This window comes from Cherax quadricarinatus, chromosome 28, assembly GCF_038502225.1.
Source record: "Cherax quadricarinatus isolate ZL_2023a chromosome 28, ASM3850222v1, whole genome shotgun sequence".
Taxonomy (NCBI): Eukaryota; Metazoa; Arthropoda; class Malacostraca; order Decapoda; family Parastacidae; genus Cherax; species Cherax quadricarinatus.
This window is the reverse complement of record NC_091319.1, coordinates 10,390,500-10,417,636: the sequence shown is the minus strand read 5'-3', so window position 1 is coordinate 10,417,636 and position 27,137 is coordinate 10,390,500. Positions and strand designations below refer to the sequence as shown.

The following is a 27,137-nucleotide window of genomic DNA, read 5'->3' as shown; positions in this document are numbered from 1 at the left end:
CTATTACTGAATATTTCGACGTTACATAGTTGGAGACATTTTTTGACATCAGTTTTTAGCTAAAATATTGGGCTGTTATCTATAAAAAGACTGATGGGCCTTTTTCTATAAAAACGACTGGTGGAACCGTTTTCTATAAAAGTGACAGACGATGCCATTTTCTATACCTGAGACAGATGGACAGACACAAGAAAAGAAGTAATTAAAATTACTTTCCTAAGTTGTCACAGTGAACGGGAAGAGACTCGGAAATAAATTATTATTATTATTATTATTATTATTTAACGAAATTAGGAACATTCGCAGCGAATACCCTGTTCTGTATGAACCATAATTGTCTGAACCAAGGCTAACTGCAGGCAGGGACAGTTAGGGGTAGACAAATACAGGGAGAAGGGATGAGGAGGGAGAGGCAGGGAGATGTGAGGGCATGAAGCACCTGGATGCCATTACGTCAGGCGAGGGGCGGGATGACACTCACCCGCCTACCAGTGACGGATGACCTACACACTGTCACCTCCACCACCACTAGCTTGATGGGGGGTATGTTGTCACCACCACCACCGCCATCAATACGGCCAGACTACTTGATGCGGAACAAGCTGCTGATGAAAGTGAGTCGGTGGGAGAGCAGGCTGGGTTAACAGACAGGATTGGTAAATGGCGCAGAACGAATCACTGGAGGCCTAGAGTGGCGGAAGGAATATAATATATAGGTAGGAGCGTAAAATGAATTGGTAGGGGTCGTAGGATGCACTGGTGGGAAATGTAGAACATACTGAAACAAAAATCAGGATAGAGACTGCAGAAAAAAAAAAATCGTCACCCCTGAAGGCCACACGGATCATGTATCTGACATAAGTACAAATCCGGAAGAATTCGAAAGAGATATAGAAAACATGACCATGCAGCACCTCGACTGGATTCGTGTAATTCCGTATTCATAAAGAACTGCAAAGTCCACTAGCATGAGCACTCAGTATTCTTTGGTGGAAGAGTTTAGATATACTATGCGAAATCCCACAGGGTTTAAAGTGTGCGGACATAGCCTTTTGCATACAAGAGGCAGGAGAATACTAGCCAAAAATTACAGACATGTAGCACTAACGTCACACATAAAAGTCTTTGAAAGGGTGATGCGACATCAAATTATAAACTTTATGGAATAGCATAAGTTCCACAACGCAGATCAACAGCGATTTAGAGCAAGAAGATCATGCGTATCACAACTATTAAACTATTAAGACAGAATTAGGGAGGCGTTGAAAGAAAACCAAAATGCAGATGTGGTTTACACGGATTTCGCAAAGGCGTTTGACAATGTGATCTTGGAGTGAATGCACATAAACTGAGGACGTTAAGTATAATGGGGAAAGTACGCAAATGGATTTTCAATTATCTGACAAACAAAACAATAACAATAAAAATGCTTTCAAATGAGCTGATGTAGGTAACAGCTCTTAGCTTGCCAATAAAGTTGGGAATCCTTAACCTGTAAATAGCTTGTCAATAAAGCTAGGGATCCTTAACCTTGTCAAACCCTGTGAAAAAAAAAAAAAAATAATAGTAGCAAACAGAGCAAAATCCAGCACTAGCAGAGTAAAAAGCTCAATACCCAAAGGCACGGTCCTGGCGCCTTTACCGTTTCTTATCATCAGAACAGACAGGAGAAAAAAAACACTCGCCACTGTTATATATCAACTGCAGTTGATGTCAAATAAGCATAAAAATCACTTCGATTGGGGACACGAAAAAACTGCAAGATATATGCGTGGACAATAACATGACGTTCAATAGTGAAAAGTTCCAACTACTTATATATGGAAAGAATAAAGAACTCAAGAGAAGTCTGTATACAAAATGCAGAATCGCCAAACAGAACGAAAGGAACACAATAATATCAGTTGACCTTTCTTTCAAAGAACTAAAGCTTTGTAAATATCACTCAAGCCAGGAAAATAACTGGGGTGAATAATAAGAACTTTCAAAACAAGATAAATATTGCCGATTTACCTGGAGTTTACCTGGAGAGAGTTCCGGGGGTCAACGCCCCCGCGGCCCGGTCTGTGACCAGGCCTCCTGGTGGATCAGAGCCTGATCAAGTAGGCTGTTACTGCTGGCTGCACGCAAACCAACGTACGAGCCACAGCCCGGCTGATCAGGAACCGACTTTAGGTGCTTGTCCAGTGCCAGCTTGAAGACTGCCAGGGGTCTGTTGGTAATCCCCCTTATGTATGCTGGGAGGCAGTTGAACAGTCTCGGGCCCCTGACACTTATTGTATGGTCTCTTAACGTGCTAGTGACACCCCTGCTTTTCATTGGGGGGATGTTGCATCGTCTGCCAAGTCTTTTGCTTTCGTAGTGAGTGATTTTCGTGTGCAAGTTCGGTACTAGTCCCTCTAGGATTTCCCAGGTGTATATAATCATGTATCTCTCCCGCCTGCGTTCCAGGGAATACAGGTTCAGGAACCTCAAGCGCTCCCAGTAATTGAGGTGTTTTATCTCCGTTATGCGCGCCGTGAAGGTTCTCTGTACATTTTCTAGGTCAGCAATTTCACCTGCCTTGAAAGGTGCTGTTAGTGTGCAGCAATATTCCAGCCTAGATAGAACAAGTGACCTGAAGAGTGTCATCATGGGCTTGGCATCCCTCGTTTTGAAGGTTCTCATTATCCATCCTGTCATTTTTCTAGCAGATGCGATTGATACAATGTTATGGTCCTTGAAGGTGAGATCCTCCGACATGATCACTCCCAGGTCTTTGACGTTGGTGTTTCGCTCTATTTTGTGGCCAGAATTTGTTTTGTACTCTGATGAAGATTTAATTTCCTCGTGTTTACCATATCTGAGTAATTGAAATTTCTCATCGTTGAACTTCATATTGTTTTCTGCAGCCCACTGAAAGATTTGGTTGATGTCCGCCTGGAGCCTTGCAGTGTCTGCAATGGAAGACACTGTCATGCAGATTCGGTGTCATCTGCAAAGGAAGACACGGTGCTGTGGCTGACCTCCTTGTCTATGTCAGATATGAGGATGAGGAACAAGATGGGAGCGAGTACTGTGCCTTGTGGAACAGAGCTTTTCACCGTGCCTGCCTCGGACTTTACTCTGTTGACTACTACTCTCTGTGTTCTGTTAGTGAGGAAATTATAGATCCATCGACCGACTTTTCCTGTTATTCCTTTAGCACGCATTTTGTACGCTATTACGCCATGGTCACACTTGTCGAAGGCTTTTGCAAAGTCTGTATATATTACATCTGCATTCTTTTTGTCTTCTAGTGCATCTAGGACCTTGTCGTAGTGATCCAATAGTTGAGACAGACAGGAGGGACCTGTTCTAAACCCATGTTGCCCTGGGTTGTGTAACTGATGGGTTTCTAGATGGGTGGTGATCTTGCTTCTTAGGACTCTTTCAAAGATTTTTATGATATGGGATGTTAGTGCTATCGGTCTGTAGTTCTTTGCTGTTGCTTTACTGCCCCCTTTGTGGAGTGGGGTTATTTCTGTTGTTTTTAGTAACTGTGGGACGACCCCCGTGTCCATGCTCCCTCTCCATAGGATGGTAAAGGCTCGTGATAGGGGCTTCTTGCAGTTCTTGATGAACACGGAGTTCCATGAGTCTGGCCCTGGGGCAGAGTATATGGGCATGTCATTTATCGCCTGTTCGAAGTCATTTGGCGTCAGGATAACATCAGATAGGCTTGTGTTAACCAAATTCTGTCGCTCTCTCATAAAAAATTCATTTTGATCTTCGACTCTCAGTCTGGTTAGTGGCTTGAGTAGCTCACTCATTTCCTTGCTGTCATCTGTGTAGGACCCATCTTGTTTAAGTAAGGCCCCAATACTGGACGTTGTTCTCGACTCTGATTTGGCATAGGAGAAGAAATACTTTGGGTTTCTTTCGATTTCATTTATGGCTTTTAGTTCTTCCCGCGATTCCTGACTCCTATAAGATTCCTTTAGCTTAAGTTCGATGTTTGCTATTTCTCTGACGAGTGTCTCCCTACGCATTTCAGATAGATTGACCTCTTTCAGCCGCTCTGTTATTCTTTTCCGTCGCCTGTAAAGAGAGCGCCTGTCTCTTTCTATTTTACATCTACTCCTCCTTTTTCTTAGAGGAATAAGTCTTGTGCATACATCGAGTGCCACCAAGTTAATCTGTTCTAGGCATAAGTTGGGGTCTGTGTTGCTTAGTATATCTTCCCAGCTTATGTGTATGAATGGTATACAATACCGACAAAATGAGATTAAGACACATGGGCAACATCTGGGTATCTTTATTGTAGACGTTTCGCCATCCAGTGGCTTTATCAATACAAATTCTAGGACATAACTTGAAGACAGTAGAACTATGTACAGAAGATGAGGTAATCAGTCCCTCAACCTAGGAGTAGGTGCGAAGAGCACCATAGTCGTGGAGATTCTGAAGCAGAAGAAAGGATCCTGGCGCTTATATAGTAACGTCAGGTGTAGCAGACGAGGGCATATTCACTGGTAGGCGGGATTCCCCAGTGGAAGTAGGTCCTTCCCAAAGAGATGGGTTAGTTGTAGTAGTAGTTGTCGTAGTCGTGAAGGTTATGTACATGTCCTCAGAATTAAGAATCCATGATGTTGCAGTGTCTGACAAGTTGTGTATGAATGGTATACAATACCGACAAAATGAGATTAAGACACATGGGCAACATCTGGGTATCTTTATTGTAGACGTTTCGCCATCCAGTGGCTTTATCAATACAAATGTACATAACCTTCACGACTACGACAACTACTACTACAACTAACCCATCTCTTTGGGAAGGACCTACTTCCACTGGGGAATCCCGCCTACCAGTGAATATGCCCTCGTCTGCTACACCTGACGTTACTATATAAGCCCCAGGATCCTTTCTTCTGCTTCAGAATCTCCACGACTATGGTGCTCTTCGCACCTACTCCTAGGTTGAGGGACTGATTACCTCATCTTCTGTACATAGTTCTACTGTCTTCAAGTTATGTCCTAGAATTTGTATTGATAAAGCCACTGGATGGCGAAACGTCTACAATAAAGATACCCAGATGTTGCCCATGTGTCTTAATCTCATTCCCAGCTTATATCGGTTAGGACTTGGTTTACTTGGTCCCACTTTATGTTTTTGTTATTGAAGTTGAATTTGGTGAATGCTCCCTCGTGACTAATCTCATTTTGTCGGTCTGGGGCTCCACGCATACATGTCTGAACCTCAATTATGTTGTGATCTGAGTATATTGTTTTTGATATGGTGACACTTTTCAAATTACTTGTACTCTCTCAGAGAATTATTTTGTGTTGACAGCTCCTTTCAGGGCAGGAGAGATATCTGAGCTGGAACAAATACAAAGATCATTTATGGCACGCAGAGAACCAATAAAACATTTTAATTACTAGGAACGCATCGCGGGGAGGGAGGGAGGGAGGGAGGGGGAGAGAGAGGGAGAGGGAGAGGGAGAGGGAGAGAGCGAGAGCGAGAGCGAGAGCGAGAGCGAGAGCGAGAGCGAGAGCGAGAGCGAGAGAGAGAGAGAGAGAGAGAGAGAGAGAGAGAGAGAGAGAGAGAGAGAGAGAGCTTGGCAGAGTATTATTATTATTAAAGATTCACCGGTATTCTCCCGGCTCGGGCCTTTTCCAAGTGGTGGCCCGGCCTTGGCTCCCTCTTTAGGGAGTGTCTGAGACCTAAGTCTCCCATGGGAGGAGGCACAAGTACCTCCTCATCTTTGGGACCAACTGTCAACAGGCCTAGCCACAAGCTAGGCCTCTCTGGTCTGCCATCCCCGCCCCAAGGGGCCTAATGGGAATGACAGGCTTGTGAGCTGCAAGCTCTGGCTCAGGCCTTGGCAGAGTAGAGAACAGAGCAAGACGTCTCATCTCTCGCCTGGACCCATCCTGGATAAATCTGTCATTTCAGCAGAGTCTTCAACACAGGAGGGATGTGGGTGGCCTTACTGTTATGTACAAGGCCAATATTGTCAAAGTACCACACTTACCTGGTTACCTGGAGGTTACTTGGAGGTTATTCCGGGGATCAACGCCCCCGCGGCCCGGTCCATGACCAGGCCTCCCGATGGATCAGGGCCTGATCAACTAGGCTGTTACTGCTGGCCGCACGCAGTCCAACGTACGAGCCACAGCCCGGCTGATCCGGCACTGACTTTAGGTATCTGTCCAGCTCTCTCTTGAAGGTAGCCAGGGGTTTATTGGCAATTCCCCTAATGCTTGATGGGAGGCACTTGGATCCACTTCGAGGACAGCGTGAAACAAGCTTTTATGCCACAAGACGGGCAGAAAGCAGCAACTTCACTCTGGCTGTACTCTTCTCCAGAACATCACTCCATCTAAGATCATATATACCCAGGATGACTCGAGTATGGAACACATTCGTACAGCATAATGATGTCAACGAGATAAAGACAGTTGATCAAATGAAAATGCTGGCCCACAGATGGCTCTAACTTCATCCCGTTCCCTTCTTGTATGCCTCATAACAATAAAAATGCTTTCAAATGAGCTGATGTAGGTAACAGCTCTTAGCTTGCCAATAAAGTTAGGAATCCTTAACCTGTAAATAGCTTGTCAATAAAGCTAGGGATCCTTAACCTTGTCAAACCCTGTGTAAAAAAAAAAGTGAGAGAGAGAGTTGCAAGATAATATACATGGGGAAGGTGACGAGGTGTGAAACGAGACTGGACCCAGAACTAAGGTATGAACTCTGAGGGGTGATATAATGTACTATACAAAATACTGAAAGGAACTGATAAGGGAGACAGGGATAGACTGTGATAACAGGGAAATAGGAACACGGGGGGGATGGGCACAGTTGGAAGATGAAAACACAGATGAATCACGGACATATACGAAGTATTTCTTTAGCTTCAGAGTAGTCAGGTAGAATGATTAAGATAATGAAGTGTTAGAGGTAAGATCGTGCTTTAGAAAGAGAGATAATAGTTCTCGAAGCCAAGTCAGTAGTGGTCGTCGGCGAGGTGGGGGCTAGGAACCGAGATTCCTAAATCCAAAAGGGTTATTCATAGTGAGTTAAGGTATAGGGAACTAAGGTTATGTGATGCGAGGATATACTTGAGTAGCATAGTGAAACAAATATGTTTAGCTGTCATAATTATTAACATATAATTTTTATTATTGTTAATGCTTACAAAAATACGCATTAATCGACCCTCAGAGGCAAGTATCAACCGACATGGAATTATGTGGCTTACAAGGCGTGGGACAATGTATGAAATTCACTTCAACATATTCTTAAAGCCAACCTCCATCTGGTTGTCATCTACCTTGTAACCACAGGTAAAATATTCTCATACATATTACATCAAATATTTAAAAATATAAATCCTTAAAAAATGAAAAAACACATTTGTTGTCTACTATTATGCTTGCTAAGGTGCTTGCTAAGGCTAGTAGTGTTTTAGGTGGCGCTTAAAGCACTGTTGCTCTATCTCCGCCACCTGAACTCCGTGCTGACCGACTGCTACCACAATCTGGTGCAGGAGCTGAAGAAGCACCTGCTAGGGAAGACGTCGTGGTTCTACCACTCAGCTCTGGGAGTCTGGCTTATGGGTCCTCCCGAGCATGGTCTCCCTCTGGACCTCCGGGAACCATCCTTTGGTGACTTAACTCTCGTTGGCAGTGTGGTGTCTCTTTACACCCAGGTCCTCGACCTGCTGCACTACGCAGATGACATGAGAGTCGACGTGAAGGATGTCTATGTTCTTCCAGTCCAACCCTTCTTCGTAGTGGTTGTTGGAGGAGCAGCAGTGTTTGGCATCTTACATCTCCTCTCTACTAAGGAAGACGACATCATGGGTGTGGAAGAGCAGGGCGTCGTCGAGGTGGCTGGGGAGGAACCGGTCAACACGAGTGAGGAGGAACCGGTCAACACGAGTGAGGAGGAACCGGTCAACACAGGTAAGGTGTCTGCCATGCGTCTGGCACTGAGGAATAATACGACGTATTACCTCTTATTTCCCAACAATAAAGCCTGTGAGGAACAGGAGTCTATGCACATCAGGGATTTGCGACGCTTAAAAAGCGGGGCGCATGTGTTCACATTAATGTGAGGTTGACTGGTCTCGCACAACAGGCTTTTTAAGCCCAAGTTCTCTGAGATGTTTACGATCTGCTTGTTAACAATATTTTTTTTATGCCCCTCTTACCAATTAAATAGTTCATGTTTTATTAATTAATGTTTAACATTTGAACTTCACAACAGCAAATACTGTGCAAAGTTAGTACAAATAGGAAGCGCGTCTGTCTGGCGCTCAGCAGACGGAGGATCAAGCCTCCACCACGGTCTGGCGCTGAACGACCCACATGGGTTTAGCGCTTAACATGAATTATTTTTATTATTGTGCAGTCTCTCCAATTATTATTATTATTGTTATTATTATTATTAGTAGTAGTATATTATTGCGAACCACAGTACTCGGCTTCATATGTGGGGGGGGGGGGGGGTTGCCGGGGACAAGTCATAGCTCCTGGCCCCTCCTCTTCGCTGGTCGCTACCAAACTGCGGCAGGCCAGGGCTCGACCCCACGACACATTGTCCCGTGTCAAGAGACAACACAACGTCCTTGTCACCTTACCACTGAGCCAGCGATCCTACAAAGATTACGCATCCAGCAGAGCTAGATGTTTGTCTCGTGATCCGAGGACACTAAGTAAATTCTCTCCCTGCTCCATGAGCTCTATCGTATCTCTTCTTAAAGCTATGTATGGATCCTGCCTCCATTACGTCACTCTCCTGATTGTTCCACTTCCTGACAACTCTATGAATGAAGAAATACTTCTTAACATCCCTGTGACTCATCTGAGTCTTCAACTTCCAACTGTGACCCCTTGTTGCTGTGTCCCATCTCTGAAACATTCTGTCCCTATCCACCTTGTCAATTCCTCTCAGTATTTAATATGTCGTTATCATGTCCCCCCTATCTCTCCTGTCCTCCAGTGTCGTCATTTCAATTTCCCTTAACCTAACCTAACCTCTCCTTGTATGACATAGCCTTTAGCTGCAGGACTAGTCTTGTTGCAAACCTTTGCCTTTTCTCTAATTTCTTGATGTGTGTGACCAGGCGTGGGTTTCATACTGGTGCTGTATACTGTAATATGGTCCTGACGTACACAGTGTAGTCTTGAACGATTCCTTGCTAAAGTGTCGAAACGCTATTTTTAGGTTTGCCAGGCGCCCATATTCTGCAGCAGTTATTTGGTTGATTGTGTGTGTGTGTGTGTGTTTGTGTGTGTGTGTGTGTGTGTGTGTGTGTGTGTGTGTGTGTGTGTGTGTGTGTGTGTGTGTGTGTGTGTGTGTATGTGTGTATATGCTCACCTATTTGTACTCACCTATTTGTGGTTGCAGGGATCGAGTCATAGCTCCTGGCCCCGCCTCTTCACTGATTGCTACTAGGTCCTCTCTCTCCCTGTTCCATGAGCTTTATCATACCTCGCCTTAAAACTATGTATGGTTCCCGCCTCCACTACGTCACTTTCTAGGCTATTCCACGGCCTGACTACTCTATGACTGAAGAAATACTTCCTAACATCCCTTTGATTCATCTGAGTCTTCAACTTCCAATTGTGACCTCTTGTGTCTGTGTCCCATCTCTGGAACATCCCGTCTTTGTCCACCTCGTCTATTCCGCGCAATATTTTATATGTCGTTATCATGTCTCCCCTGACCCTCCTGGCCTCCAGTGTCGTCAAGCCGACTTCCCTCAACCTTTCTTCGTAGGACAATCCCCGTACCTCTGGGACTAGTCTTGTTGCAAACCTTTGCACTTTCTCTAATTTCTTGACGTGCTTGACTAGGTGTGGATTCCAAACTCGTGCTGCATACTCCAGTATGGGCCTGACGTAAATGGTATACAGAGTCTTGAACGAATCCTTACTGAGGTATCGGAACGCTATCCGTAGGTCTGCCAGGCGCCCGTATGCTGCAGCAGTTATCTGATTGATGTGCGCCTCGGGAGACATGCTCGGTGTTATACTCACCCCCAGATCTTTTTCCTTGAGTGAGGTTTGCAGACTTTGGCCATCTAAACTATATTGTGTCTGTGGTCTTCTTTGCCCTTCCCCAATCTTCATGACTTTGCATTTGGCAGGGTTAAACTCAAGGAGCCAGTTGCTGGACCAGGCTTGTAGCCTGTCCAGGTCTCTTTGTAGTCCTGCCTGATCCTCATCCGATTTGATTCTTCTCATTAACTTCACATCGTCCCTTCCGTTATGTCATTCACATATACCAAGAACAGCACAAGTCCTAGGACTGACCCCTGTGGAACCCCGCTTGTCACAGGCGCCCACTCTGACACCTCGTCACGTACCATGACTCGTTGTTGCCTCCCTGTCAGGTATTCTCTGATCCATTGCAGTGCCTTTCCTGTTATATGTGCCTGATCCTCTAGCTTTTGCAGTAACCTCTTGTGAGGAACTGTGTCGAAGGCCTTCTTGCAGTCCAAAAAATGCAGTCGATCCACCCCTCTCTCTCTTGTCTTACTTCTGTCACCTTGTCATAAAACTCTAGTAGGTTTGTGACACAGGATTTTCCCTCCCTGAAACTATGCTGGTTGTCAATTATACACATGTTTCTTTCCAGGTGCTCCACCACTCTCCTCCTGATGATCTTCTCCATGACCTTGCATATTATACACGTTAGTGATACAGGTCTGTAGTTTAGTGCCTCATGTCTGTCTCCCTTTTTAAAAATTGGGACTACATTTGCCATCTTCCATACCTCGGGGAGTTGCCCAGTTTCAAATGAAGTGTTGAAGATCTTTGTTAACGGTACACACAATATCTCTGCTCCCTCTTTAAGGACCCACGGAGAGATGTTGTCTGGTCCCACCGCCTTTGAGGTGTCAAGTTCGCATAGCAGCTTCTTCACCTCCTCCTTGGTTATATGTACCTCATCCAGCACTTGCTGGTGCACCCCCCTGCTCTGATTTCCTGGAGTCCTACTGGTTTCCACTGTAAATACTTCTTTAAATCTTGTGTTGAGCTCCTGACATACCTCCCGGTCGTTTCTTGTGAATTCCCCATCACCCTTCCTCAGTCTGATTACCTGGTCCTTGACTGTTGTTTTCCTCCTGATGTGGCTGTACAACAGCTTCGGGTCAGTCTTGACTTTCGATGCTATGTCATTTTCGTATTGCCGCTGAGCCTCCCTTCTTATCTGTGCATATTCGTTTCTGGCTCTTCGGCTAATCTCTTTATTTTCCTGAGTTCTCTGTCTTCTGTACCTTTTCCTTTCTCTAGTACACCTAGTTTTTGCCTCCCTACACCTTTGGGTGAACCAAGGACTCGTTCTGTTCTTCCCATTATTTCTGTTTCCCTTGGGAACAAACCTCTCCTCTGCCTCCTTGCATTTTGTTGCCACATAGTCCATCATTTCTTGTACTGGTTTTCCTGTCAGTTCCCTCTCCCACTGAATATCTTGAAAGAAGTTCCTCAAGCCTGAGTAGTTCCCCCTTTTGTAGTTTGGTTTTTCCCACCCGGTGGCCTGGTGGCTAAAGCTCCCGCTTCACACACGGAGGGCCCGGGTTCGATTCCCGGCGGGTGGAAACATTTCGACACGTTTCCTTACACCTGTTGTCCTGTTCACCTAGCAGCAAATAGGTACCTGGGTGTTAGTCGACTGGTGTGGGTCGCATCCTGGGGGACAAGATTAAGGACCCCAATGGAAATAAGTTAGACAGTCCTCGATGACGCACTGACTTTCTTGGGTTATCCTGGGTGGCTATCCCTCCGGGGTTAAAAATCCGAACGAAATCTTATCTTATCTTATCCTGCTGCTCTCTCCACTTGGAGCTCAACTATGTAGTCGAAGCACAGAACCACATGATCACTAGCTCCCAGGGGCTTTTCATACATGATATCCTCGATGTCAGAACTACTCAAGGTGAATACAAGGTCCAGTCTTGCTGGTTCATCCTCTCCTCTCTCTCTGATAGTGTCTCTAACATGTTGATGCATGAGGTTCTCCAGTACCACATCCATCATCTTGGCTCTCCATGTTTCGGGACCCCCATGGGGCTCCAGATTTTCCCAGTCAATCTCCTTGTGATTGAAATCACCCATAACTAGTAACTTTGCTCCCCCATGTGTGCTCTCCTGGCCACCTCGGCTAGTGTGTCGACCATTGCTCTGTTGCTCTCATCGTATTCTTCTCTTGGCCTCCTGCAGTTCTGTGGTGGGTTGTACATTACTGCAATTATCACCTTATGTCCCTCAGACTGGATTGTTCCTACTAAGTAGTCCCTTTCGCCCGTGCCATCCATTCCTTCCATTTTCTCAAACCCCCACTGGTTTTTAATGAGCAGTGCAACTCCTCCTCCCCCTCTCCTCCCTCTGTCTTTCCTGAGGATTTGATATCCGGATGGAAAGATTGAATCTGTTATTATTCTGGTGAGTTTTGTTTCTGTAAGTGATATTATGTCTGGGGATGTCTCCTTGATTCTTTCGTGCCACTCCTCATACTTATTTGTTATTTCATCTGCATTTGTATACCACAAAAACTTCTTTTCTAAGATTGTGGTCTGGGAGGTGTATTGGGGTTGGGGAAGTGGGAGACCTGATAAGGAACAATGGGTGGTTGCTGTGGGGGTGGAGTTTGTAATGCAGTGGGTGGGGGCATTGGATGTGGCATGGGTGTTTTGGTTTAGAGTGTTTGGTTGCACTGGGGTTGACCTGGTTGGGATGCTTCTATAGGAAGTTGTGAGAGAGGCTGTATTTGATCTTCCTGTGTCTGAGATCTCCTGTCTGTCTTCTCCATCCCCTCTCTTTCCTCCTTTCGCCTTTGTACCATCTCTCTCTGTTTCTGCCTTTCTGCTTGTGTTCTGTCGCAGTCGAGATACACCTTCCTGTATGCCGGCATGTCCCTTAATCGTGCTTGTGTGTATGTGTGTATGTGTGTGTGTGTGTGTGTGTGTGTGTGTGTGTGTGCACGCGCGTGTATGTGTGTGTGGGGGGGCGAAAAGGGATAGCTGGTTCTGCAAACAGTTTTCAAAATGCCCAGTAACACCTGTACTGGGTACACACTACTCTGTAGATATGATTCACACAAAATTTGGACAATAGCATTATAATTTTTTCCAGCGGTTCTGCGCATACAAGAGGCCAACTGTTACTAATGTTGCAGTCCTATGCAACACATCACTATCGCAATAACACTTATTTTCACTGTCTCACCACTGCTACAGCCTGACGTAACGCACTGCCATTATTTACAATGTTGCCAATCCCACAGAATTATGAACCACCTTAGCGACTCGACGAGCTGACTGAAGAACACATTTTGCAGAATGCTAACCCAAGGTTAAATTAATCAAGGATAGCCAAACAGCGACACTTATTTCGCTTGTGGTCCGTCGCCTCTCTTCCCCAGGATGTGACTTACAGGAGCTGACTGACTCCTCGGAACCTGTTTACCGCTAACTGGAAAGAGCCAACAGATATAATTTGATTTCATATTCGTCTCGACTCGCCCGGGGATCACACCGAGGGTTGGTAATTACAAGCTAAGTTACGGGTTCTGGATATTCTTATCCTGATGCGATCTCCAAATCATATCCCCCATTCACGTCAGCACCTCATCCACATGACAAACATATAAACATTCAATATAATTATAAAAGTGATAAATACAATGATGAAATGCACGTAAAATGTACGTTAGGTAAATGTGAAATGTAAGAGGTGTAAGTGAAGTGTGTGCAAAATATAGGAAATGTGTGTGAAATCCAAGAAAAACCAGACAGGGTTCAATCAACTTAGGTATACCTAGGGAGGTATCCCCGGTTTAATATACCAATACTGTTTATGTAAATAATAAAAAGGCACAATACCGTGACTGGAACGATACACAAATAACCCGCACATAGAAGAGAGGAGGTTACGACAACGTTGCGGTTCGACTTGGACCATTTACAAAATCACACTAACGAAAGGGAGAGCAGGAAGGGTATACATAGGCAGGTGGTAGTATCAGTACTACTACTACTACCACCTGCCTTTATACACACTTCCTGCTCTCCTTTTCGTTAGTTTGACTTTGTGAATGGTCCAAGTCGAACCGCAACGTTGTCGTAACCTCCTCGCTTCTATGTGCGGGTTATTTGTGTACTGTTTAGGTAATAAAAAAAATTATCTTCCTCTTAATTACTCTCTTTCCCGTCACACACACACACACACACACACACACACACATACACACACACACACACATACATACATACACACACACACATACATACATACACACACACACACACACACACACACACACACACACACCATGCTCGCCCTTCTCTTGTAAGTGAGATACGTAATTAACAGAGAAGCAGAGTGACTTACCGAAAAGTAGTAGCCGTCGTGGTAGCAGACACCTGGAAGAAAATAATAAATATTAAAATAAAAATACATGAACAGTTTTAAAAACAGACAGGCACACACACACAGGCGCACACACACAGGCACACACACACATCGTTCAGGACCCTGTACACCGTATACGTTAGGCCCATATTGGAGTATGCGGCACCAGTTTGGAACCCACACCTAGCCAAGCACGTAAAGAAACTAGAGAAAGTGCAAAGGTTTGCAACAAGACTAGTCCCAGAGCTAAGAGGTATGTCCTACGAGGAGAGGTTAAGGGAAATCAACCTGACGACACTGGAGGACAGGAGAGATAGGGGGGACATGATAACGACATACAAAATACTGAGGGGAATTGACAAGGTGGACAAAGACAGGATGTTCCAGAGTTTGGACACAGCAACAAGGGGACACAGTTGGAAGCTAAAGACACAGATGACTCACAGGGATGTTAGGAAGTATTTCTTCAGCCACAGAGTAGTCAGTAAGTGGAATAGTTTGGGAAGCGATGTAGTGGAGGCAGGATCCATACATAGCTTTAAGCAGAGGTATGATAAAGCTCACGGCTCGGGGAGAGTGACCTAGTAGCGATCAGTGAAGAGGCGGGGCCAGGAGCTCGGACTCGACCCCCGCAACCTCAACTAGGTGAGTACAACTAGGTGAGTACACAGGCGCACACACACAGGCACACACACACAGGCACACACACACAGGCGCACACACACAGGCGCACACACACAGGCACACACACACAGGCACACACACACAGGCACACACACACAGGCGCATACACACAGGCACACACACACAGGCACACACACACAGGCACACACACACAGGCACACACACACAGGCGCATACACACAGGCACACACACACAGGCACACACACATAGGCACACACACACAGGCACACACACACAGGCACACACACACAGGCACACACACACAGGCGCATACACACAGGCACACACACAGGCACACACACACAGGCACACACACACAGGCACACACACAGGCGCACACACACAGGCATACGTGAACGACATAACGGAAGGGATAGACTCAGAAGTGTCCTTGTTTGCAGACGATGTGAAGTTAATGAGAAGAATCGAATTGGACGAGGATCAGGCAGGACTACAAAGAGATCTGGACAGGCTACAAGCCTGGTCCAGCAACTGGCTCCTTGAGTTTAACCCTGCCAAATGCAAAGTCATGAAGATTGGGGAAGGGCAAAGAAGACCGCAGACACAATATAGTTTAGATGGCCAAAGACTGCAAACCTCACTAAAGGAAAAAGATCTGAGGGTGAGTATAACACCGAGCATTCGTTTAAGACTCTGTACACCATCTACGTCAGGCCCATACTGGAGTATGCAGCACCAGTTTGGAATCCACACCTAGTCAAGCACGTCAAGAAATTAGAGAAAGTGCAAAGGTTTGCAACAAGACTAGTCCCAGAGCTAAGGGGATTGTCCTATGAAGAAAGGTTGAGGGAAATCGGCCTGACGACACTGGAGGCCAGGAGGGTCAGGGGAGACATGATAACGACATATAAAATACTGCGCGGAATAGACGAGGTGGACAAAGACGGGATGTTCCAGAGATGGGACACAGACACAAGAGGTCACAATTGGAAGTTGAAGACTCAGATGAATCAAAGGGATGTTAGGAAGTATTTCTTCAGTCATAGAGTAGTCAGGCCATGGAATAGCCTAGAAAGTGATGTGGTGGAGGCAGGAACCATACATAGTTTTAAGGCGAGGTATGATAGAGCTCATGGGGCAGGGAGAGAGAGGACCTAGTAGCAATCAGCGAAGAGGCGGGGCCAGGAGCTGTGACTCGACCCCTGCAACCACAAATAGGTGAGTACAGGCACACACACACACACAGGGACACACACACAGGCACACACACACAGGTGCACACACACAGGCACACACACACGGGCACACACACACAGGTGCACACACACAGGTGCACACACAAAGGCACACACACACAGGCACACACACAGGCACACACACACAGGCACACAAAATCTTCACGGAAATAGGTGAAGAGATGGACGAGATTGTAAATTTTCAGAGAATAGGGGGGTACTCGAAGGGGAGAAACCGACCAATCAAGCTGATTCTCAGGACGGAAACAGTGCGGAACAGGATCCTCCAAGAGAAACCACGATTGAAATACTTGGAAGAGTACAAGAGGGTGTTCCTAGACAGAGACAGAACAAAATCAGAACGACAGCAGCTGAGGGAGAGGACAAAAAAGCGAAAGGAGCCAGGAAAAGAGACAAGGATGGAACCAGCAGAGGTCAGTCAGAGCAGAACAGAACAGCAAGGGCAAGCACACACACAACTATTCTCAGAACCATACAACCTATCACACCATCCCAATACACACTACAATCCATACCCACAGCCTCCACCCAACACCGAGCTATAGAATCCCACAGTATGCCACCAGGTCTCCCACCCTCACAGGCCCCCCAAACCACAGTGTTGGAAAGGAAACTGAAGGTATGGTACACAAACGCTGATGGAATAACAAATAAGTGGGAGGAGTGGCATGAAAGAGTCAAAGAAGCATCACCGGACATCATAGCTCTCACAGAAACAAAGCTTACAGGTATGATAACAGATGCCATCTTTCCAACGGGATACCAAATCCTGAGGAAAGACAGAGGGAACAGGGGGGGGTGGAGGAGTGGCATTGCTGATCAAAAATCGCTGGAATTTTGATGAGCTGGAGAGAGGAGACAGCGGAGAAGAAAGTGATTACATAGCGGGAACGCTTCACTCTGGAGGTCCCAAGGTGGTAATAGCAGTGATGTATAACCCACCACAGAACAGGAGGAGGCCAAGGCAAGAGTACGACGAGAGCAATAGAGCGATGGTTGACACACTGGCTAGAGTGGCCAAAAGAGCTCATGCATGCAGGGCAAAGCTCTTGATCATGGGTGACTTTAACCACAAGGAGATCGATTGGGAGAACTTGGACCCACATGGGGGCCAAGATACATGGAGGGCTAAGATGATGGAGGTGGTACTGGAAAACTTCATGTGCCAACATGAAGTTTTCCCTGCAACCACAAATAGGTGAGTACAAATAGGTGAGTACAGGTACACACACAGGCACACACACACACGTACACACGCAGGTACACACACACACGCAGGTACACACACACAGGTACACACACACACAGGTACACACACACAGGTACACACACACACACAGGTACACACACACAGGTACACACACACACAGGTACACACACACACACAGGTACACACACACAGGTATACACACACACACAGGTACACACACACACAGGTACACACACACAGGTACACACACAGGCCTTGCTATACACTAATGTATGGAATTAAAATGGGGTAAATAAATGGAATATATATAAAATTGAGAGCAATATTTCAAAACACTGGAACAACATCATGCAGCAGGTTAGGTTACGTTAGGTTACGTTAGGTTACGTTAGGTTAGATTACGTTAGGTTAGGTTAGGTTACGTTAGGTTACGTTAGGTTAGGTTACGTTAGGTTACGTTAGGTAACGTTAGGTAACGTTAGGCAAGATTCGTCAGGAAACAATACAATTGTTTCCTGACGCGGGTTTTAGTCATATAATAACCCCGCCACCGGAGTTGTGTTCATATGAGCGAGACCTTCCACTGGCTTACCCTTCCACCCCTTTAAAACATATTTTAATACTGCATAACAGAATATGACATTAAATCTATGGTTGGAAAATATTCAAATATGGAAGGGTGGAGAGTGGAGAAAAGGGGATAGAAGGGGAGACGAGGGGGTAGGAGGAGTGGGGGATTACCACCTCTCCGTTTACTGAGAGGTCCTGTTTAAGACATCACGTCCCAGGAATTTCATACCTTGTCTATCCTTCAGAGGAGGCTGCCTTCAATGTTTACCCTTCAGAGTGTGTTGGATGGAAGCACTCTGTGAGTGTGTTGGATGGAGGCACTCTGTGAGTGTGTTGGATGGAGGCACTCTGTGAGTGTGTTGGATGGAGGCACTCTGTGAGTGTGTTGGATGGAGGCACTCTGTGAGTGTGTTGGATGGAGGCACTCTGTGAGTGTGTTGGATGGAGGCACTCTGTGAGTGTGTTGGATGGAGGCACTCTGTGAGTGTGTTGGATGGAGGCACTCTGTGAGTGTGTTGGATGGAGGCACTCTGTGAGTGTGTTGGATGGAAGCACTCTGTGAGTGTGTTGGATGGAAGCACTCTGTGAGTGTGTTGGATGGAAGCACTCTGTGAGTGTGTTGGATGGAAGCACTCTGTGAGTGTGTTGGATGGAGGCACTCTGTGAGTGTGTTGGATGGAGGCACTCTGTGAGTGTGTTGGATGGAGGCACTCTGTGAGTGTGTTGGATGGAGGCACTCTGTGAGTGTGTTGGATGGAGGCACTCTGTGAGTGTGTTGGATGGAGGCACTCTGTGAGTGTGTTGGATGGAAGCACTCTGTGAGTGTGTTGGATGGAAGCACTCTGTGAGTGTGTTGGATGGAAGCACTCTGTGAGTGTGTTGGATGGAAGCACTCTGTGAGTGTGTTGGATGGAAGCACTCTGTGAGTGTGTTGGATGGAGGCACTCTGTGAGTGTGTTGGATGGAGGCACTCTGTGAGTGTGTTGGATGGAGGCACTCTGTGAGTGTGTTGGATGGAGGCACTCTGTGAGTGTGTTGGATGGAGGCACTCTGTGAGTGTGTTGGATGGAGGCACTCTGTGAGTGTGTTGGATGGAGGCACTCTGTGAGTGTGTTGGATGGAGGCACTCTGTGAGTGTGTTGGATGGAGGCACTCTGTGAGTGTGTTGGATGGAGGCACTCTGTGAGTGTGTTGGATGGAGGCACTCTGTGAGTGTGTTGGATGGAGGCACTCTGTGAGTGTGTTGGATGGAGGCACTCTGTGAGTGTGTTGGATGGAGGCACTCTGTGAGTGTGTTGGATGGAGGCACTCTGTGAGTGTGTTGGATGGAGGCACTCTGTGAGTGTGTTGGATGGAGGCACTCTGTGAGTGTGTTGGATGGAGGCACTCTGTGAGTGTGTTGGATGGAGGCACTCTGTGAGTGTGTTGGATGGAGGCACTCTGTGAGTGTGTTGGATGGAGGCACTCTGTGAGTGTGTTGGATGGAGGCACTCTGTGAGTGTGTTGGATGGAGGCACTCTGTGAGTGTGTTGGATGGAGGCACTCTGTGAGTGTGTTGGATGGAGGCACTCTGTGAGTGTGTTGGATGGAGGCACTCTGTGAGTGTGTTGGATGGAGGCACTCTGTGAGTGTGTTGGATGGAGGCACTCTGTGAGTGTGTTGGATGGAGGCACTCTGTGAGTGTGTTGGATGGAGGCACTCTGTGAGTGTGTTGGATGGAGGCACTCTGTGAGTGTGTTGGATGGAGGCACTCTGTGAGTGTGTTGGATGGAGGCACTCTGAGTGTGTTGGATGGAGGCACTCTGTGAGTGTGTTGGATGGAGGCACTCTGTGAGTGTGTTGGATGGAGGCACTCTGTGAGTGTGTTGGATGGAGGCACTCTGTGAGTGTGTTGGATGGAGGCACTCTGTGAGTGTGTTGGATGGAGGCACTCTGTGAGTGTGTTGGATGGAGGCACTCTGTGAGTGTGTTGGATGGAGGCACTCAGTGAGTGTGTTGGATGGAGGCACTCAGTGAGTGTGTTGGATGGAGGCACTCTGTGAGTGTGTTGGATGGAGGCACTCTGTGAGTGTGTTGGATGGAGGCACTCTGTGAGTGTGTTGGATGGAGGCACTCTGTGAGTGTGTTGGATGGAGGCACTCTGTGTGTTGGATGGAGGCACTCTGTGAGTGTGTTGGATGGAGGCACTCTGTGAGTGTGTTGGATGGAGGCACTCTGTGAGTGTGTTGGATGGAGGCACTCTGTCTATATAAGCTGTATCATATATTTGCAGAAATAAATTAATATTATTAATTATCTAAGGTGTTATATCTGCCGTTCTTATATACTTCACACCGTCTCCCTATCATATAACACTCCCCCTTTTCCCCCTACTCTTTCCTTTCACACTTCTCCTTCCTTCCTCTCTCACCCCCTGCCATCTACCACACAGTATCTCCATGATAGGCGCCTTCTCACCCCTCTATCCCCTCTTCCCACTCACCCCTGCCCCACTCAGTGCTGCCATCTGGTACACAGTATCTCCGTGACAGGTGCTCTCTCACCACACTGCCATAACAGGTCGCTCAACACCTAAACCAGCCAGGTGAAAATATCACTTGTCGCGCTGCTCTTGTACGGTCGTGATGTATCTTATGTGTGGTGGTGGGAGTGGTGGGGACGGGGGGTTGTGGTGGTGGAGACTGGTGTTGGTGGTAGTGGCAGAGGCTATGGTGGTGGTAGTCTGGAGTAAGATCATTACTAATTACTGAGTTATTATAGGGTGGTTTATATTCAACCTGTACAACGTTGGTTTCCGACTTTATGAATCTTTGTACATTTCCTTGTGCAGATTAATTTAGGTAAAACTACGTAACGTAAATAAGTCAGAATTAACCATTTCTAACTCAAGCTTCTAAATGTATCTCTATGAGAGTCAGATTCATTACTTCTCTCCTTATTGCTGTATAGTCCTTGTGGCTTAGCGCTTCTTTTTGATTATAATAATAATAAATTCTCTCCTTATTTCTGATGCTAGACACAGATATGCCTAACTTATATTCTATATTTTCCTTAAGGATACTTTGGCTAACTTATCAACTTTATCATGCAGTAACTGAATGTGCGATGGAATCCGTAATAATTGTACATTAATTCTATTTTCTATTATTTTTGAGTACAATATTTATTTTTTTTATCACCGAACCGGCTGTTTCCCACCGAGGCAGGGTAACTAAAAAGAAAGAACGAAAGTTTTTTCATTTTAAATTTAGTAATTTATACAAAAGGGGTAACTAGCCCCTTCCTCCCGGCATTTTAGTCGCCTCTTACGACACGCATGGCTTACAGAGGAAGAATTCTTTGAGTATCTATGTACTTCTCAAATGACCATGCTGACAATCACTGTGTGAATCAAGAGCCTTCAGTGATAACTTAGAATAAGTAATGCTTAGAGAATCAAGTTCAGCATTACTTTAGTGCCATTAGACTGGAAAGAATTCAAGTTTGCAGTGTACATGCTCAGTTAACTCTTCTTCCTAACATAGATCCTATCGTTCTTTTCTAGACAAGTGGCAACAAGAACAGACGCAGCCCCGCTGCATCTGCAACAAAAACAGACGCAGCTCCGCTAGTAGACTCCTGTTAAGATCCATCACCCCTCATGGAAGGTTCCTTGATGTTGGTGAGGGGCTCTTGATTTAGGGAATTGGAACTGTGCTCAGTTCCCCGAATTAAGCCTGAATGCCTTCCACATCCCCCCCCCCGGGCGCTGTATAATCCTACGGGTTTAGCGCTTCCCCTTTGATTATAATAATAAGATCCATCAGTGTATATAATTTGTAATATATTATTACTGAGAGTTAAGCGAGAAATTTCTTTACAAGCCTTGCTTTCACAAGTCCCAGGAGGTAACAGCGACCAGATAAACACGAAGACCATGATCCACCCGTCGAAAAACTGATTCCTTGGATCAAGAGCCCTTCACAAGCACCAAAGTACCTCCTCCGTGAAGGGAAGGATAGCCTAAGATAACATTCCACACAAAAAAGATATACAATATACTCAAAGGGAACATGGTCACGATATACAAAGTACTCATAGCGTTGGCAATGTGGACAAGGACAAACTATTTTAAAGGTGTGCGCCCAAGACTAGAGGGGCAAAAAATATAAAACGACTAAATGAGCCAGAGAAATGTGTTTAAAGTGAGAGTAGCGAGGGAACAATGACAGTTTATAGTGAGAGTAGCGAGTGGAACAATGACAGTTTATAGTGAGAGCAGCGAGTGGAACAATGACAGTTTATAGTGAGAGTAGCGAGTGGAACAATGACAGTTTATAGTGAGAGCAGCGAGTGGAACAATGACAGTTTATAGTGAGAGTAACGAGTTGAACAAATGACAGTTTATAGTGAGAGTAGCGAGGGAACAATGACAGTTTATATTGAGAGTAACGAGTTGAACAATGACAGTTTATAGTGAGAGTAGCGAGGGAACAATGACAGTTTATAGTGAGAGCAGCGAGGGAACAATGACAGTTTACAGTGAGAGTAGCGAGGGAACAATGACAGTTTACAGTGAGAGTAGCGAGGGAACAATGACAGTTTACAGTGAGAGCAGCGAGTGGAACAATGACAGTTTATAGTGAGAGTAGCGAGGGAACAATGACAGTTTACAGTGAGAGTAGCGAGGGAACAATGACAGTTTACAGTGAGAGCAGCGAGTGGAACAATGACAGTTTATAGTGAGAGTAGCGAGGGAACAATGACGGTTTATAGTGAGAGTAGCGAGGGAACAATGACAGTTTACAGTGAGAGTAGCGAGGGAACAATGACAGTTTACAGTGAGAGTAGCGAGTGGAACAATGACAGTTTATAGTGAGAGTAGCGAGGGAACAATGACAGTTTACAGTGAGAGTAGCGAGGGAACAATGACAGTTTATAGTGAGAGTAGCGAGGGAACAATGACAGTTTATAGTGAGAGTAGCGAGAGAACAATGACAGTTTACAGTGAGAGTAGCGAGTGGAACAATGACAGTTTATAGTGAGAGTAGCGAGGGAACAATGACAGTTTATAGTGAGAGTAGCGAGGGAACAATGACAGTTTATAGTGAGAGTAGCGAGGGAACAATGACAGTTTACAGTGAGAGTAGCGAGGGAACAATGACAGTTTATAGTGAGAGTAGCGAGGGAACAATGACAGTTTACAGTGAGAGTAGCGAGTGGAACAATGACAGTTTATAGTGAGAGTAGCGAGGGAACAATGACAGTTTACAGTGAGAGTAGCGAGGGAACAATGACAGTTTACAGTGAGAGTAGCGAGTGGAACAATGACAGTTTATAGTGAGAGTAGCGAGGGAACAATAACAGTTTACAGTGAGAGTAGCGAGGGAACAATGACAGTTTACAGTGAGAGTAGCGAGTGGAACAATGACAGTTTATAGTGAGAGTAGCGAGGGAACAATGACAGTTTATAGTGAGAGTAGCGAGGGAACAATGACAGTTTACAGTGAGAGTAGCGAGGGAACAATGACAGTTTATAGTGAGAGTAGCGAGTGGAACAATGACAGTTTACAGTGAGAGTAGCAAGTGGAACAATGACAGTTTATAGTGAGAGTAGCGAGGGAACAATGACAGTTTATAGTGAGAGTAGCGAGGGAACAATGACAGTTTATAGTGAGAGTAGCGAGGGAACAATGACAGTTTACAGTGAGAGTAGCGAGTGGAACAATGACAGTTTATAGTGAGTAGCGAGGGAACAATGACAGTTTATAGTGAGAGTAGCGAGGGAACAATGACAGTTTATAGTGAGAGTAGCGAGTGGAACAATGACAGTTTACAGTGAGAGTAGCGAGTGGAACAATGACAGTTTATAGTGAGAGTAGCGAGGGAACAATGACAGTTTATAGTGAGAGTAGCGAGTGGAACAATGACAGTTTACAGTGAGAGTAGCGAGTGGAACAATGACAGTTTACAGTGAGAGTAGCGAGTGGAACAATGACAGTTTATAGTGAGAGTAGCGAGGGAACAATGACAGTTTATAGTGAGAGTAGCGAGTGGAACAATGACAGTTTATAGTGAGAGTAGCGAGTGGAACAATGACAGTTTATAGTGAGAATAGCGAGGCAACAATGACAGTTTATAGTGAGAGTAGCGAGTGGAACACTGACAGTTTACAGTGAGAGTAGCGAGGGAACAATGACAGTTTACAGCGAGAGTAGCGAGTGGAACAATGACAGTTTACAGTGAGAGTAGCGAGGGAACAATGACAGTTTACAGCGAGAGTAGCGAGTGGAACAATGACAGTTTACAGTGAGAGTAGCGAGGGAACAATGACAGTTTATAGTGAGAGTAGCGAGTGGAACAATGGCAGTTTACAGTGAGAGTAGCGAGGGAACAATGACAGTTTATAGTGAGAGTAGCGAGTGGAACAATGGCAGTTTACAGTGAGAGTAGCGAGGGAACAATGACAGTTTATAGTGAGAGTAGCGAGTGGAACAATGACAGTTTATAGTAAGAGTAGCGAGTGGAACAGTGACAGTTTATAGTAAGAGTAGCGAGTGGAACAGTGACAGTTTACAGTGAGAGCAGCGAGGGAACAATGACAGTTTATAGTGAGAGTAGCGAGTGGAACAATGGCAGTTTACAGTGAGAGTAGCGAGGGAACAATGACAGTTTATAGTGAGAGTAGCGAGTGGAACAATGACAGTTTATAGTAAGAGTAGCGAGTGGAACAGTGACAGTTTACAGTGAGAGCAGCGAGGGAGCAATGACAGTTTATAGTGAGAGTAGCGAGTGGAACGATGACAGTTTATAGTAAGAGCAGCGAGGGAACAATGACAGTTTATAGTGAGAGTATCGAGTGGAACTATGACAGTTTATAGTGAGAGCAGCGAGTGGAACAATGACAGTTTACAGTGAGAGTAGCGAGGGAACAATGACAGTTTACAGTGAGAGTAGCGAGTGGAACAATGACAGTTTATAGTGAGAGCAGCGAGTGGAACAATGACAGTTTATAGTGAGAGTAGCGAGGGAACAATGACAGTTTATAGTGAGAGTAGCGAGGGAACAATGACAGTTTATAGTGAGAGCAGCGAGTGGAACAATGACAGTTTATAGTAAGAGCAGCGAGGGAACAATGAGTTTATAGTGAGAGCAGCGAGTGGAACAATGACAGTTTATAGTGAGAGTAGCGAGGGAACAATGAGTTTATAGTGAGAGCAGCGAGTGGAACAATGACAGTTTATAGTAAGAGCAGCGAGGGAACAATGAGTTTATAGTGAGAGCAGCGAGTGGAACAATGACAGTTTATAGTGAGAGTAGCGAGGGAACAATGACAGTTTATAGTGAGAGCAGCGAGTGGAACAATGACAGTTTATAGTGAGAGCAGCGAGGGAACAATGACAGTTTATAGTGAGAGCAGCGAGTGGAACGATGACAGTTTACAGTGAGAGCAGCGACTGGAACAATGACAGTTTACAGTGAGAGCAGCGACTGGAACAATGACAGTTTATAGTGGAAGCAGCGAGTTGAATAATGACAGAGAAAATATTGTAGCTCGCCTTTATCCATGGTTATATCTCGTAATATAAAGAAACCCAGGAACGTGTGTAGTACGTAAGACGAGTAATGATTAATATGCGGAGCCCAGGAGCTACAGCCCTTCCCTCGTTCACACACAACTTGCATACATTGTTTTAAGGATAGGTACGACAGGGAACATGAGGAAAGGAAATGGTGAAACGAGCTGTAATGAAGTTAAGAAGTGGGGCCAGGCGCTGTGACTCTTCCCTGACAGCTGCAAATTAATGAGGAGAGTGGTAGAGCACTTGGTTTCATAAATGATAACCAGCAAGGGTTTAGAAATGATAAATTTTGTCTTACAAACCTACTGAAATTTTACATCAAAATGGCAGATGTAAGACAGGAGAGAGAGAGGGATGGGTGGACTGCAGTATATTAGTCTGCAAAAAGGAATTAGATACTGTACCCCACAAGAGGCTGGGCCGAAAACTTGAGGTGAAGGCGAGAATAACAAGGCACGTACTCCGGTGAATCAAAGAGTATCTTAGGGAAAGGAAGCAAAAAGTGACTCAGAGAAAAGACATCAGAATAGGTAAGAGTAACTAGCGGGGTTCTGCAAGGATCGGTGTTAGTACCTGTACTATTTCTGGTTTATGTCAATGACATTTCGATGGGATTAATTCAGATATATCCCTATTTGTTAATGATTGAAAACTGATGAGAATAAAAACAGATGAGGACAAGGAAAGGCTTTAAATGTATATGAACAAACTGCAAGAGTGGTCAAATAAGTGGCTGCTAGAATTCAACCCCCAGTAAATGCAAGGTCGTGAAGATTGTCTAGACTAGGGGTAAGGGGCAAAAGTTGCAGATTTCACTCATAGAGAAAGACCTGGTAGTGAGCATAGTGTCTGATATATCGCCAGTCTCACATAAGACGAAGAACCTATGCAACCAATGCTCGTTTGGCAAATCTAAGAGCAGCCTTCTGGAACCTCAACAGAATGTCATTCCAGGCTATTTATACAACATACGTCAGGTTCATCTTCGAGTACGCAGCACCTGCATGAAACACGCACCTGACAAAGCATGTTAAGAAACTGGAGAAAGTCAGAAGTATGCATCAAGGCTTGATCCTGATCTAAGGTCCATGACCTATGATGAGAGGATAATGAAACTGAATCTAACGACACTGGAGGACAGAAGAACCAGGGTAGAAATGATAATAACAAATACTTTTGGGAATTAATAAGGAAGACAAGGGCAAGCGAGAAACGGGAACTTGGGGACACTGCTTGAAGTTACACACAGATGAGCCACAGGGATGTTAGGAAGTATTTCTTTGGTCTCAGATGGTCAGGAAGTGGAATGATCTTAATGAGAAAGTGGTAGAGGCAGGCTCCATAAATAGTTTTAAGAGCAGGTACGATAGGGCCCACGATGCTACAAGGGAATGAATCTGGCAAGAAGCGAGGCCTGGAGCTGAGAATTGACCCCTACAACTACAAGTAGATGAGCGCGCGCGCGCACACACACACACACACACACACACACACACACACACACA

At 45.5% G+C, this 27,137-nt stretch overlaps 1 protein-coding gene across 1 annotated transcript in view; it reads right to left on the bottom strand.

Annotated features, from left to right (window-relative positions):
* Positions 1–27,137, bottom strand: part of LOC128693156 (extracellular matrix organizing protein FRAS1-like) — a 252,677-nt gene that overhangs the window by 174,504 nt on the left and 51,036 nt on the right. Inside the window, exon 2 of the mRNA XM_070089393.1 lies at positions 14,368–14,399. Coding sequence (XP_069945494.1) covers positions 14,368–14,399 — 32 coding nt within the window. The remainder of the gene's footprint in view (positions 1–14,367; positions 14,400–27,137) is intronic.